The sequence below is a fragment of the Ornithorhynchus anatinus genome, chromosome 7 (genome assembly GCF_004115215.2).
Source record: "Ornithorhynchus anatinus isolate Pmale09 chromosome 7, mOrnAna1.pri.v4, whole genome shotgun sequence".
NCBI lineage: Eukaryota > Metazoa > Chordata > Mammalia > Monotremata > Ornithorhynchidae > Ornithorhynchus > Ornithorhynchus anatinus.
Genome location: NC_041734.1, coordinates 13,805,327 through 13,821,705, shown reverse-complemented (window position 1 = coordinate 13,821,705; position 16,379 = coordinate 13,805,327). Strand labels below are relative to the sequence as shown.

The 16,379-nt window shown below is 41.1% G+C and overlaps 1 protein-coding gene across 4 annotated transcripts in view; it reads left to right on the top strand.

The window, feature by feature from the left end:
• Positions 1–16,379, top strand: part of SPIDR (scaffold protein involved in DNA repair) — a 318,346-nt gene that overhangs the window by 83,206 nt on the left and 218,761 nt on the right. For 3 of the 4 annotated variants that reach the window (XM_029068240.2, XM_029068239.2, XM_029068238.2), the window contains exons 6-7: positions 2,794–3,050; positions 8,202–8,302. In XM_029068240.2, coding sequence (XP_028924073.1) covers positions 2,794–3,050; positions 8,202–8,302 — 358 coding nt within the window. The remainder of the gene's footprint in view (positions 1–2,793; positions 3,051–8,201; positions 8,303–16,379) is intronic. The other variant, XM_029068241.2, reaches the window with a different exon arrangement.

The following is a 16,379-nucleotide window of genomic DNA, read 5'->3' as shown; positions in this document are numbered from 1 at the left end:
GGCTTGGAACTCCCTTCCCCTCCATATACAACTGGCCATCACTCTACCCACCTTCATAGCCTTATTAAAGTCCCATCTCCTCCAAGACGTCTTCCCCGATTGGGTCCTCTTTACCCCTGTTGCCCTGTTCCCTCTCCCTTCTGGGTCATCTATGGATTTGAATCTGTATCTTTTGAGCACTTGATGTTCATCCCACCCTCGGTTCCACAGCACTTATGTACATATATTGAGATCTGTCATCCCTTCTAGTCTGCAGGATCCTTGTGGGCAAGGAATTTGTCTCTCAAGAGCTTAATATAGTGCTTTGCACTCAGAAAATGTTCAAAAAATACCACAGATTTAGTTTGTTCTTGGGTCAGCTTATCAGATGTACTGCCTGAAGAAAATGTCTTATGATTAGGGGCATGTAAGAAAACTGTGGAAATGCAATGATGAAAGTGAAAGGAAATATGCTTGTTATAGTAATTGTGGCATTTGTTAAGTGCTTACTATGTGCCAGGCACTGTACTAAGCGCCGGGTTGGAAACAAGCAAATCAAGTTGGACACAATCCCTGTCCCACATGGAGCTCACAGTTACAGATGAGGTCTGAGACACAGAGAAGTGAAGTGATTTGCCCAGTGTCACACAGCCAACAAGTGACAGAGCAGAGATTAGAACCCATGACCTTCTGACTCCTAGGCCCATGCTCTAACCATTGCACCATGCTGCTTGTTACGATGGTGAGATGTTAGGGGGATTTTTAATTTTCTTCATTTTGATTTGTAAAATGTGCCCAATGCCTGGTACAAAAATATATTTTTTAAGCAATTAACACCTATTAGGTGTAGATATAATGGGACCAGGGAGGGAGATTTTGTAGGCTGAAGAGCACTTGGTGAAGTTTATTAACCATATACATGCATTTTTTGATGTTCACCATATTTATACAGTTGTTATGGTCTTTGTTGTATAAAGGATCCTTCCAATTGTGCACCTACTGTGCCTGACAGAATACAATTTTTGTCCTTTTGCAATTATAGAGATTTTTACTTTTGCCGAACAGGCTAATGGGCCAAAGAGAATTGATCACTTATGCCGGATGTGGCCCCCAGATTGCATTTTGCCTTCTGCGCTAGACACACTGAAGTTTTCAACTAGGACTGTTCAGCTCCGGTCATCTAATTAGACCACACCAGTTGACCCTTGTGTGTTGCTGTTCTTTTCATCCCTTTTCCGTAACATTTGAAATAGAAACTTGGATGCAAAGTGCTATCTGACTAATGGCCCAAAGGGAATTGGCGTGATATCTGGTTGATTGCTCAGAGACTCAGATAAAAATTCAGAGCTCATTGTGTTTACACGAGAATTTTTTAGTTGCAAAAAACTTGATTTGCAGCTGGCCTTGTATGTGAGGATTTATGGGAAGCTCTTTGGGGCTGTGGGCCTGACAGCGATGGCTAAGTAGCAAGAACCTAAACATTCATGATATGGCTCCAAAAATACAGCAACACTATGCACCAGCATTATACTTTCCTTACAGATTAATCCCAGAGGGAAAGTGAACTAAGTAGACTTAGCCCCACAGGTCAAAGGATTCATCACGTCTTATAGGAGGAGTGAAATCCCCAGAGTCTCTGGCCATTCTTATGTACAAAGAGGATTCATGTGCCCTTGAGGGTATTTCAATGACATGTCATAAGGGAGGAGTGATTTTGAAGGGTTCAGGGCGGAGACGTACCGAAGATGAGTGATGTAGAAGTCCAGATTTCCTCTCCGAATTGGCAACATTTTATATGTAACCCATTTTGAACTCTTAGTGGCCAAGATCTTATCCTGAGAGTTAGGTATTGAAATGAGAACTGAAAGGCACCGTTTTTGACAAAGAAACTCTGTGTCCTCTTGGCCTATTCTTGATGATTCTGGCACAAGCTAGGTTGAGGAAGCACTTTTGGTCGGTGACTTCCCAGGCACCAAACCTCTGGTCTGTGGAAGTAGGCACAGTGTCGCCACTATGTTGTGGTCACTTTGGGTAGCCCTAAATGGTTTTTGTGTATAAAAGTCTGCAGTTCTTTTGCTCAGGTCCCTCAGGCCCTAAGTCATCCATCATTTTCCATAAATGATTCTGGCTAACCATCCATCCAATTAGTGGATCTGTGCTAAGAGCAGGTTTGCACTGTTTTACAATGCTGAAGGCACTTTTCACAACAGAATGCATTGCAAATGAACATGTCACCTTGGTCATAGTTGTAGGAAAAAATGTACTTCAATCCCAGAATCTATCATGATTCATTATTTACTACTTCGTGATCTAAGATTACAATTTGTGTTAAAGAAAGAAAGAATACATTTATCCCCCTATATGGAAGCATTTCATATTCAGCACATCACCTCCCTCATCAATTGAGGGAATTTGCTTCTTTCCCTGATCAAAAGGGTACCATAAGGCTACTAAAGAAAATAGAGGACCTCATGGCTAGTTGCTCCAGAAAAAAGAAAAAACTCATTTTCTTCCTGGAACTACCGCAAAGAGATTTTTCTTGCTGACAGTAATCATTACTACAGCAAACACTGGGTGGATTGTCAAGCAAGGGAAAATCGTGTTTTACATAGGATCAGTTTGCACTGCAACTGCATTTATTTTTGAGGGCACATCATAGCCTCAGAAGTTACTTCACACATGATCTGGCTTTTTAAAAATGTATGTATTAAAGTTAAGGGTAGGAGACCCAGAATGTATTAAATATCTGAAAATGCTAATATCTGCATTTAAAAAGTCACCACTGTTTTTAAATGATTCTCTTTGTATCTCCAGGAAGTCTCTACGGAAATTCTAGAGTATCCATCAGACAGTGAAAACCCTGAAAAAGACTCAGAGAATGTGGTATCCATTAATCCTGGGTTTGCCTGCAAACTTCCTTTGAACATGGGGGCCGATGTGGGACAACTTCTAGGAAGATCAGCAAGTGACTGGGTAAAATCTGCACAGGAACTTTTGCACACACCTAAGAAACGAGCAGATGTGGTTTCAAAGACTCCAGAAAATTCAGCCCAAAAGAGGAAGTTATTGAGGTAAATGCCTTGATTTCAAATTCCTCCAGTTTTAAGGTTTCTTTCTATTTGTTTCAAAAAACAAACTAGGCTTAAAATGTCATTTTTGTTTTAACTTGGTTGTTTACTTGGGAGGGAAAGTTGGCAGAACAGTATTGCAATTCCGATAAGCAATTAACAAAGACGTAACTTCTGGAAATGTTTTCTGGAACCATGCCACATTCACTATTTCAGTAGTGACCAGCTCGTGGGGGTGCCATACTTTCACATGTATTTATTGTCATGGCAATGGTGAGAGGAGTGTCGTTGTTGGTGCACAACCAGAAGCTGTGTCATCTTACAGCAATGTTCGCTTCAGACAGCTAATAGAGACTGAAATAATTAGCCAAGGCTATAAATGTATAAAATGAAATTTTCCTTTTCTCTCCTTGTCAAAGGAGAGTGAAAGGAAGTTGTTTAATTCCAAACCATTGAAGCCACCAGCCTTTAGATACTAAAGACTCCTACTTTGACTTTGAGCCCAATGTGGGCAGGGACTGTGTCCAATCTGATCTTCTATCAACTCCCAGCACTTAGTACTGTGGTGGCACATAGTAAGCACTTAATAAATACTATAATTACTATTAAAGTTAGTTTGAGCTGAGGGGGGAATCCACCTATAGATAATAATAATTATGGTACTTGTTAAGCGCTTACCAATTGCCAACCACTGTTCTAAGCACTGGCATAGATTCAAGTTAGGTTGGACACAATCCCCGCCCACATAGGGTGCACATTCTTAATCCTCATTTTGCAGGTAAAGTAACTGAGGCCCAGAGAAGTGAAGTCACTTGTCCAGGGTCACCTGGCAGACATATGGTGAAGCCAGGCTTAGAACCCTTGACCTTCTGACTCCCAGGCCCATGATGTATCCGCCAAGCTAGTTCTGAAGAGTTAGTCACTCTGTAGGGTGCATTCATTCAGTCGGATTTATTGAGCGCTTACTGTGTGCAGAGGACTGTACTAAGCATTTGAGCTGGGTATCCTAAAGCTCCATCACCTGCAATTCGTTACCTTTCCAAAACGAGATGTATTTCAGTTTTTGAAGAAAGAAATGAAAGTATTTAGTGATGCTTTCTACTGGTTACACTTTTGAAAAAATCAATTTACTACTTCTAGAGCATATCACTTCACTCGAAGAAATGCTTTTAATGAAAAAGCATAACATTTCTAAGCAAGATGAGATGAAGATATGTGATGGTATAAAACATTTTAATATCATGCCAAAAATTGAAACTATCTTTTTTCTAAAGCCTCAGCCGGCTGCCAGATTAAAATGAAAGAAAACTGAAGATGGTATTGCCATGGATAAAAATGACCCCCAAACTCCAGAATCTGGAATTTATCTATAAGTAGAAATGAAAAGCTTTCTGTGATTACTTGAGTTATCAGAGTGTTCTGATTAAAAACCTTTCCTATAAAATCTGTTGTTTTAGCCCTTAGAGGTTTTTTCTGCAAAGGACGTTCTGTTTCAACTTTTAAATTTTAAAACTTTGAAATTCCACACTACATTCCCTATAACTTTTTTATGGTATTTGTTAAGCACTCACTATGTGCCAAGCACTGTTCTAAGCACTGGGGTACATGCAGGTTTATCACAGTGGACACAGTTTCTGTCCTACATGGGGTTTGCAGTCTATAGACCAAGTTTCACTACCTTCCCAGAATTGTCAGACTCCCTTTGCCTCTGTCTGGCCTCTTTTCCTTAGCCCATCCAATCACGACTCTTTAACTGCTTACCTGCTCTTCTAAGTCCCAGTCTTTTTCCGACAAGGCAGCATCTTCTGGTCATGAAGACACATGTGATCTTTGGAGAACCCGTGTGAGCCCCTGAACCATATTTTGAGACATAATTTTCTTGTATAAAGAATATTTCTTTGACATGAAGACCCCTGATAACTCCATTTTGGAGATGGTGAAAAGTAATCTCTTATTAATTGACCTGGTAGGACAAACTTTTATCAACCAGCTGAAAATACAAAATGTCCTGATTAGACAAACAGTAAAACATTACCGGTTTTCATCATACAAAGATAACAGAAGCTCTGAAAATAAACCCAGTGCCAAAGAGAAAAGAGATGGCACTGAATCAAAGGACTTGGATTACCCAACAAGGGTCCAGCTACATGTTTTTAAATGCCTACCTGGGCATGAGGGGGCAGCACTTATACATCTAACTAAGCCATGGATTCGGTATCGAAAGGTTGTTTGTTCAGTGCCTGGCTCTAATTCATTCCCGGTCCATGGGCAAGTTTTTAAGGGTTTGGGTCTTCCATTTCCTCTCAGTTAAAGAAGTAGTGGGAGTCAAAGTGCCATACTGTTGTGAAGCTTCGTGAAAAATCTTCTTCCCTGGGATGGTTACCTTTCATAATGAATGATCATATCTGACAGCAGAGTTTGGAATGCCTAGCAGTATGAAATGAAAGTGACTTGGCCTAGTGGCACTTAATCACATTGTGACGATGCACAGCTGATCAGAAATCCCTCCTAGAGGGCTTGAAGCAGTAGTGCTTATGCGTGATTTTGTGGGATTTTCTTTTAACAAATTTTTGGATGGTGGCTTTAGTCACATCTGTCACAATAACTAAGGATGCAAAACTCAGTTGGAGAGCCACATTTAAGTGTTCCTTGACCCAGGGTTTGTACTGTGTTTGTTTTTTCAGGTCCAGGCTATGGCTTTGTTTAGTATATTGCAAATCTCCCTGGTCCAGGAAAAAAAAACGCAGCCCCACTCTGGCAGGGGCCAGGGATGTTCTTACAGACCTGGTTGAGCTCTAGGGTCAGCTGCCAAGTCGGATGGGAGGGCAAGGTTGGTCTTCTTCAGGAATCTTGAGAGGGAAGCAGTTTATCCAGTACTGTTGGCCAGCTATTTACAGTTCCTGGTCAAAACCCAATGAAGTGGGATGTGGAGTCTCTCCATTTCTGTTCTTACCTCTCAGGATCTGGCCTCAGCCACAGCAGTCCAAAATTCACCCGTGGGCCTGTATGAAGACTGTTCAGGCTTTTGCTTTTAGTAGCTCTCTTTTAAATTGCTCCCATTTGCCATGGAAAAGCCTCTTGCTGGGGCCGGGTCTTTTGTTGATTGTCTTCCCAAATTTTTAATATGTGAACCAAATTAAGCCATTAATTTCTCCTGACCAGCTGGCAATTGCCATTTTCAAGTTTGCTTTTTAAGGGGAAATGAGAATGTTTTGTTTCATGACATGAAAAAGGTCAATGAAGAGGACTATAAGAGAAGTTTATGGTGAAATTTGAATGCCAGAGTAACTATGGTGAGAGAGAGAGAGAGAGAGAGTATGTGTGTGTGTGTGTGTGTAGACCAACAAATCAGTTCTGCATCCTACTTGAGGTGGTGATTGTTGTTGTTGTATTGGTTAAGTGCTTATTTGGTGTTAAGCACTGTTCTAAGTGCTGGGGTAGATATGAGTTAATCAGGTTGGACAGAGTCCCTGTCCCACTTGGGGCTCATGGTCTAAGTAATCTCTGGGATTCTTTGTCCAGTGAGGAAAGGTTTAAGGTCTCCTATCCACAGTGAGTAATTCATTCTGAAAGAAGCATAATTAAGTGATGGTGATAGTACAGTTTATAAAACAAACCATTAAATGACTAAATGGTAAACTACTTGTTTTATTGATAAGCATTTATATTGCACTTCAGAATTGCACAATGTTTTAGAGAGTCTGTACATCCTCACAACACTCTGTAGTGTTGTGAGGATATACTGCTGTGCTGGAGAGAGGTCAATGGTCGTTAAGGTCACCATACTGAACAAGATCTAAATTCAAATATTTGATTTTATGTGGGAGAAATACACAGTTCCTTGCAGGTGAGGGTAAATCAAGCTAGCTCATTTTGCAAGGAAATCCTGGGTGGATGCCTCAAGAACTCCACAGAGCTATCACAACTCTGTTCTAATGTGTTGCACATCTGCCCCTCACAGTCCTAGGTGTAAGAATTTAGTTGCCTTTTAGAATGCAAAACAATCAGGTTCATCGTTTCTTAATTGAAATAAATGCATAGAGGTTTGCCCACAGTCATACTGAATGTCAGTAAGAGCGCTGGTATTTGATTTTGTAGTTGCAGGGACTTAACCCTCTGCCAAAATGGGTCTTTCCATATTGGGAAGTTGATCATTCTTTCTGCTTTATTGTACAAGTCAAACGGTGCAGTTGACATGTGTAAGCAAAAGATCCATTGGAAGTAACCAGGCCTGGGCGATCTGGTTTTTAGTGTTGGTTCTGCCACCTAAACTTGTTTTTGTTTTTTTTTTTTTTTTAAAAAAAAGTCTCTCTGGGTGGCAATAAATGTGTAATTCTGAACCACAGGCTTAGGCATCATAGGTGATCCTTAGCTGTTGGATTTTTTTTTTTAAATCATTTAAAAATCTTTGTCACTACTTTGAATAATTTTTCTGAGAAACCCATTCTAAAACAAATAGGATCCAATTTATATTTAGTAAAATGAAGGAAGAAGAGTTCAACTGATTTAAAGCATGAACTTGATGGCAATTTTGGGAAATCTTGTGTTATTTTGCGACTCAGTGGCTTTGATATCACTTGTCTGGAGGTGGTGGGTGAGGAGGTACTTCTCCTGAGGGGAGGATTCAATCTGGAATGGGTGTAAAAGCCTGTGGAAGACCACTTGCCTCAGCTAGTGAAATGAGTCATTATGAAGAAACATATGCAGGATGATCATTTTTGCTAATAGCACACAAATGTCTGTAAAAAGTTACTTTATGCCACTTGGTTGCTCCTGACAGATGGAATATGTTAGAACCAGCATTTTTGAAAATTGTTCCAAATCTGTACCATTTGAACATAGAAAAATGGAGAACATGGGAAGCATCTTGGAGTTGAGTGAAAGCGGCAGGCATGGCAGGTTTGGAGCTCTCAGAAAATAGAAATTGAGTTGTTTCCCTCTCTCCCATCTCCTTTTTTTGGCTGTAGGAGAAAGCTCTATGGGGAATGAAGCTCTCAGCATTTTATTGTTTGACGAATAAGTCTGTAGAAGGTTGTTTCGTGTATCTGTCTCTGTGGGACAGAAACTAAATGTTCCATCTGTCCTATGATTTGTCACTTGGCAAAAGTGAATTCTAATTCTTGGCTTAATTGAACATTCCTTTTCTTTCTGCAGGGGGGGACTAGCTGAAAGGTTAAACCGACTGCAAAACAGAGAGCGGTCTGCCATTAATTTATGGAGGTATCAGTGTGAATCTTCCAACAGAACTCTTTCAGGTAAGACTTGCTTGCTTGAACTTGGTATCCTGTGTTAAAATGACACCTTGGATAAATTCCTTCAGTCTGATAGGTTAATATACCACTGTCCACAGTTGAAATATTTGGTGGTGAGTTGTTCTTCGTTTGGGGTTTTTTTTAACCCCCAGATTAAAATTAAATGTTTTAAATGCTGGTCAGAAGTCATAGGGCAAGGCATAGTTCTATGGATAATGTCCCATCAGTCAGTAGAATAGAATGCCTTCAGCGTGCCGTACTAAGTACTCATGAGAGAACAATAGACTTTCAAAATTGATATAATAGGCTCTGGTGCTTAGTTCTCCCAGAAAAACCTTGAGTTGGCAGATTAAGCCCATTGTAAATTTCCAGTTCCTACAGCGTTGGCATATGTGCTGATCAAAAATCTATCTACAGAACATCAAAATAGTATTTTTATGTCTGTATTTATAGATTCCTAGTTATCACATAGTCGCACTCTTCTAGACTTTGGGGAATAGAAGGAATTTAAAAAGAATTAGTCTCTGGCCTCAGAGCTTACAGTCGAAAGGAGTAGATGAAGAACAAAGATAGCAGTTTATTAAATAATGGACTCAAGTAGCCGCATCTCTGATGCCTCCTTTTCCAAACCCCATCTCCAGAATAACCTCTCACCTCTAAGAAGACCTTCCCCTAGCTCAAGGCATTGCTTTCAGAACTATTTCACACCCCCTCACTCCTGGAACAGAACTGCCTCTTCTGAAATAGCCACTCCCCCTCTGGCTCTCTGCAAGTACTCCCTGTTCCTCTAAGAACAACATTTTCCACTGGGACATCTTCTCTAGCAGTTCACCCTCTCCTCCCAGGCCAGAAACATCCTCCTGGAATAGTTGTAGGTTCCCACAACCCAGTTGGACACAATTTCTCTGGCAAGACTTTCCTTGTCTCCCTCACCCCCACCCCCTCCAGCTACCTATCAATCCATCAGTGGACTTTATTGAGTGCTTACTGCGCACAGGGCACTGTACTGAGTAGGAGAGCACAATACAGCAGAGTTGGTGGACACAATTCCTGCCCAAAAGGAGGTTACAGCCTAGAGTCTACACTACTCCCTCTTCAGGAAATGGATTCTGATACTGCACTCACCTCACTGGGGAAATCTTCACTGCACAATATGGCAGAATGGTCTAGTAGGAAGCAGCATGGGCCTGAGAGTCAGGAGACCTGAATTCTATTCCCAACTCTGCCACCAGCCTGCTTAATGACTTCCACCCAGTCACTTTACTTATCTGCGCTTTGTGATCTTTAAAATGGGGACAATACCCACTTACATATTTCATGGGGATTTTAGGGCAAATTGAGATGAATAGTGCAGAAATCCTTTGGGGAAATAGAAAGTTCTAGAAATGGATGGTAGAGCACAGAATAAGGTCCATGGACATAGTAGGCACATAAATACTCAAGCTGATGACGGTGTTTGAGAAAAATGTCCTCTGATTTCCAGGCCTTAGGTATTTCCCAAAATTAGTAATCTGGAGCTTGATCTAGGGAGAAGGATGCTTTCTAAAAGCTGAATTTCTAGGTCTTCTTAACCTGAAAATAGCTGGTTTATGTGAGTGGCAAAGGTCACAGGGGCTACCCTCGCAAGTGCCCTCTGGTTTATCTTACTTTGGCACAGAATTAACAATATGCTTTGGTCACTTTGGCTTTAAATGAGTTTGGTATGTGAAATTCTGAGCACTTGGCAATATGCTCTACATTTGACCAGTCTACTCATCTATTGCATCAGTTGTTCTCACAGGAGCGTGTCTGGCAGGCATAAGTGAATCAATCAGTGGTATTTACTGAGCGCTTTGTGCAGAGCACTATACTAAGCATTTGTGAGAGTGCAGTACAACAGAGTCGGTAGACAGTCACTGCCCACAACGAGCTTACAATCTAGAGGATTGATGCTGTAGAAACTCTTTTTTTATGGTATTGAAGTGCTTACAATGTGCTTAGAAGTTATTCAAGTTGGTCACAGTCCATGTCCGACATGGGACTCACAGTCTTGATCCTCATTTACAGATGAGGTAACTGAGGCACAGAGGGGTTACTTGACTCCTCCGAGGTCTCACAGCAGACAAGTGGCAGAGCTGGGATGAGAGCCCAGGTGCTTCTGACTCCCAGGCCCATGGTCTATCCACCAGGCCACTCTGCTTCTCTTGCATTGACATCACTTCCTTTGCTTAAGCTCTCGATCTTAGACTATCTGTCATTCGTGACAGGAGACTGTCATCAATGCTCTCTTGCCCACAATTCCCAGGCACCCCATACCCCTGGATATGTCTTGCATCCTCCACACCCTGTTTGGGTGACCATATTTCTTTCTTGTCTGAAGCAAGTATGTGGGATTTTAGTCTTCGGTTTCCATCTGTGTCATCATTATCAAAACATGCTTCCCTGGCCAATACTTTCTAGGCAACTACCTTCTTACCAGTGTTTAGAGAAATTTTCTTCATCAAATCCATCTGACAAAGATGTTTTTCTTTCCGTGCCTTCCTTAATGTGGACATTTAATTTGAATTTATTACGACGTAAAACCCCTCAAAATTTTCCTGCTAATAAAATTTTCCAGTATCCTACTAGCTCTTTGCTTGGAATTTTCCTTTTCGCTGGTTATGTTCTTCAAGGGACTAGCTATTAAAACCTTAAGATAATTGTATCATAATGATATTTTATTTTACTGCCTGGAGTTAGAGCTCTGCAAGGTTAGAACCCAATCTGCAAGCCTCCCCGCCGCTGCCCCGTACCCCAGGCTTGCTGGGGCTAGAAGAGGCAGGAACTCAGCTGAACCCAGCTGAATTTGAGTGGGCTCTTTTCCTCTCATTCTTTATATCTGATTTTTGGGGGGGGGTGTTGGTGGGTGGACTGGGCCTTCGATGCTATGGTTTTCATGTGAGGAAGTTCCTCCCCTACCCTTTCCAGAAGCCCTAGTAGCAACTAAATATTTCAGTAGGGCTAGTAAAAAGGTTGTTCAGCCCCAGGTTTAGCGAGATCTCCCTTCAAGTCAGTTCACTGCTCGCCAGGAGTCAGAACCAATGAATCCTATACATGGATGTAGACTGGGGTTTGAAGATGGCCTTCTATTATCCCAGCCAGCACCAGGCTTTAGCTAGCCTGTGTTGCTGCTTATGGGGTAGAAGAAAAGAGGATCAGCATGGCCTAGTGGATAGACCAAGGGCCTGGGAGTCTGAAGAACCTGGGTTCTAGTCCCTGCTCAACCACTTGTCTTCTATGTGACCTTAGGCAAGTTACTTAATTTCTCTTTGCCTCAGTTACATCATCTGTAAATGGGGATTAAGACTGTGAGTCCCATGTGGGACATGGACTGTGTTCAACCTGATTAGCTTGTATCTACCCCAGTGCTTACTACAGTGCCTGGCACATAGTAAAGCACTTAACAAATACCATAGGACCAAAAAAATGACCTTAGGAGCACGTCTGTGTTTAATTGGACATTTTTTGGTCATCAGTTTTTCAGGTTTTTATGAATCAATAAATGTGGAATGGCTGGCCCTCAAATGAACTGTGCCATACTACCATTTGGGGGCTAAAAGTAGTCAGTTGCATTGTTTTGTTTTTTTTCTTGTTGTAGTTTATTAATGCAGATGCCCCACTGAGGGAGAAAATTCCTTCAGATTTTTTTTTGTTTACCAGATATCTGAAGGAAGTCTAGAACTAGAAAGTGTTGGGAGTCACCAGATTTTTTTTCATATATGTTCTCTAATTGTTAACCTCAATTAAAAAATCATAAAGGCATAACCTGCAGCGTTGTCCGTTGAACAAAAGTGAGGACTTGGTAGATATCATCAGTAAAAGTTAACACTATTTGAAAGCCTAACTTTTCTCCTTTGTGGTGTGGTAGATCATTTTTCTCCAGCAATATTGTGGATTTTCAACCATTATACCCTAAGGATGGCTAACAGTGTCCTAGCTTCATTAGAGTCCTGTTTGAGGGCACTTTCTGAGTTTTCAATAGCCCCTCATAAAAACCATGATTACTAATGGCAAAATCTGCTCCTGCCTCCCCCTTGTCCCTTCCCATATAGAGAATTCTCTCACCTGGCTGATTTGTGCTATTAATTCACCTTTTTGAACTAGTCTTGGAAGGTGGAAGATAAGATAAGAAAGCAAAAACTTTTAGCGACATTTTCAGTTTGTTGGGTTTTTTGGGCATAAAATAATGCGCATCAGGCACCCTAGTATTTCTTTTCCAAAGTCATCTTTCCTTTAAAGGATATATTGAAAAAATGAAAATCCCAAAATACTCCTCCTTCTGGATAGATTGTCCTCTTTGCTGTAGACTTTTCCTCAAGGGAACCTTGGAAAAGCAAAATCTTTTTTTTTTTTTTTTAAAAAAAGCCACTTATAATGGAAAACTGGGCTTTTTTTTCCAGTATCTGTCTATCTTATATAAGAAGCCCGTTGCTGTTAAAAAGAGGAAGATTTCATTTCTTTTGATACCTGCTGTGATTTGTCCATTTTTTGATTCCTTCCTGGTACACCAAGAGATTTTGTTGTTTCCATGTTAAGAAGAGTAGTTGTTGCATTTAGTGATATAAATCTATCAAGGAAACTCAAGCTTATGCTAGTTTTTAAAGATGACACCTTTTTTTCCCAAGGAACACAATGATTTACTTTCATCATTTTGATATTCAGTGTTCTAGTCACACATTAACTTCCCAATCCTAACCCGTTGAAGAAACTAGAAAAACCCCTGGCATCTCCCCTCTGAATTATGTATCACCTTATTTGGTTGGATGCACATAAACGATCCAAAACGGAGTCATGTTTTCTCTTAAGGTGGGGAGGTGAGAGTTCAAGGGGACAAACCCAGGCTCTAAACTGTATGAAAACCGTATTTTATTCATTTATTTATGGAACCGAAGCGCTTAGCACTCTACTAAGCGCTGGGTTAAATACCAGATAATTAAGTTGGACATAGTCCCTGTCTCGCCTGGGGCTCACAGACTAAGAGGGAATTAGTCATTTGGGGTGAGTATTGACTGAGGTGAAATGCATCCAGTCACAACTTTCTCTGTTAGGTTTATACTAGGTCCCTGGAAACAAAGGTTGTACTTTAGTCACCCTACCTTTTTTGTTGGTATTGTGAATTGTGCTGTCCCTCCCAGTCTCTCCTCATTTCTCTTCTTCAGAGCATGAAGTAAAGCTATTTGTATGTCGCAAGCAGTTGACTCGACACCTTTTTCTTTCCACCCTCTGTGATTATTAAGGTCTCCTTCACAGAAATCACAACTAAATTGTATGACCTTTCTCAGATATTTTAGGCTTATATTCAGAAACTCAGTACTTTTATTATTTGGATTTTAATTAGTAATCTCTCCCCTCATGTTTTTAGTATTTCACAGGACCTTTATTCCATCCTCCCCTTACCCCCACCCCATTTTTCCAAACCCACCTTTTGCTAATCTCTATTTTATTTGGGTGAAAAATATGAAGACCTTCAGACTGGTGGAATCTCTGGGAAAAGTATTTCTAAGTCAGAAATTCTGTCTACCCCATGGCAAGGGTCTGGACATTGTCCGGATTCACTTTCCAGTAAACTGGGTTTCTGATGTCAGGAGCTGTCTAATGAAATTGGGAGCATAGGAGTGAAGCAGTCCTATAGATGATTATGGCTGCTGTGCTTCCTGGTTCTCTGCTGTTTGGCATTCATATAATAACAGCTGGGACAAATTTTTTTCACAGTGTCATAGATATCACAAATCTTGTAAACCAAAAATAGCAGTGCATATTCTTAAATGAACACCAGTAAACCTCAGTGGTGTTTTCTTTGGTTCCTAAGAGTGTGCATTTTGTGGAGTTTCTTCTTCTCCGGTCTACTAATATACTCAGTTCTTCCCTAACTCATGTTCCTTGCCATGCATTTTGGCTGGAATATCTTCAGAGAATTAGGCAGTATTCCTCCGACAACATGAGTCCATTTGACTACAGCACAACGTGGTACCGGAAAAAAACATGTGCGCAATCATCAGACACAGTGAGAACTAGAGCATGAGTTTTCCTTGTTGGGAGGTTTTTCAAGAAGGCAGTGCCTGAGTTCTCATAGAACTGTGGTTTTGTAGGAGACCTGAGTGTGCTGTAGGACTTTATTTGCTGGACTCTTGGGCTTTTTTCTTTGTGTATGCTGTAAAGATAAAAGGTAACATTTGTTATATTAACACAGAGCAAATTTTGATTGGCTGTCATGCCTTGGAGGTCATTCAATAGTATTTATTTCATTCGATAGTATTTATTGAGCACTTACTATGTGCAGAGCACTGTACTAAGCGCTTGGAATGTACAAATCGGCAACTGAACACTGACCACTCAGTGTTCAGGGCTAGGGAGAGACAGCCAGGGGAAAACTTTGGGGAGAATCTAGCAGTGGGGGTCAGGGAAAGATCAATCTGGGTCAGATAATAATAATAATGGTATTTGTTAAGCACTTACTATTTGCCAGGCACTGGAGTGGATACAAGCAAATCAGGATGGACACAGTCCCTGTACCTTCTGGGACCCCCAATCTCAATCCCCATTTTACAGGTAAGGTAACTGAGGCACAGAGAAGTGAAGTGACTTGCCCAGGATCACACAGCAGACGAGTGGCAGAGCCGGAATTAGAACCCATGACCTTCTGACTTTCAGACCCATGCCCTTTCCAGTCCGCCATGCTGCTTCATGATCCCACTCCCTCAACCATTCCTCCAACAAGTTTGTACCACCACCTCCACCACTGCCCCCACAGCTCCTGCCTCCACAGTTCCCTGCAACTCTCCACTTTGTGACTTGTTCATGCTTCTTGCTCCGCTAAAGCATTTCAGCTTTAAAGTTCCACTCAGACCAAAAGAAAGAGGAAGGGATGGGAGTGCCAAGGTTTTTCTTTTTGGATACCTAACTGAATCTGTTCCTAAAGTTTAAAAATTATTTCATGTTCAAGTTCGCTAAAAAATTGTGACAAGCAAAAAACAAAATCCCAGCCGTACAGAAGCAGAATCTTAAAAGCAAGCAGGGGTAGCAGGCAGCAGCATTAATAATAGGATAATATTGATCTCATCCAGAGCTTGGATGGATTACCCTTTGATGAAGACAGAACTGTGTTGTAGTTGTTTCTTGTTTTATTCTCTCTCTTCCTCAAATTTAATTTTTCAATATCCCATTCTTTTAGAATATTTATTTGCCCACTCCTCCCACTCTGCCTTTTACAGAATTAATGAACTCTGTTTCTCAACGCCACATTTTGTAGCATATTGTCCCTTTCAAAGTTTTGAGTTTTTTTCCTTCCAAACAAGAACACCAAATGCTGGAACGGATAGATGCCCATGCAGCTTTCTGTTCCCTTTGGATTTTTAGCTTGCCAGGCTGGAAGGCTTTCCAGAAATGATGCAAGTAGACATAATGGAGTCATGATCCCTGCAGATGTGAACCGTTCCTCCCCAAATCATAAATGACTTCTGAAGAACCCCTCCTCCAGTCAACAGTGTCTGCTGTTGATTTGAGGGAGCGGCTGACTGCTCTTTCCTGGGACTCTGCCTTTCTGAGTTTAAGCTTTTTCATGGCCCCTCCCTGTTAAGCCAGTGAGCATTTAGTAAAGGGTTAGGCCGTGGATTTGGCACTGGTTTAAATTTCAGTGGAATGGAGATTTAGAAATAGTAGGGTGCCATATTGCATCGTGAAAGGTAGACTATCAAGTGGTGCAGTGATCTTTTGCTGTTGCATTAAATTTGCTAAAAGCAAATTTAAAAAATAGGCCAAGCAACAAAACAGTGTGGCCCAGAGGGTAGAGCATGGGCTCGGGAGTCGGAAGGATCTGGCTTCTAATCCCAGCTCCACCACTTGTCTGCTGTGTCACTTTAGGCAAGTCACTTAACTTCTCCTGTGCCTCAGTTACCTCATCTCTAAAATGGGAATTAAGACTGTGAGCCCCATGTGGGACAGGGACTATGTCCAACCTGATTACCTTGTATCTAGAGCTTAGAACAGTGCCTGGCACATAGTAATCACTTAACAAATACCACAATTATTATTATAATCATTACTATGTACCTTGGGCAATTGA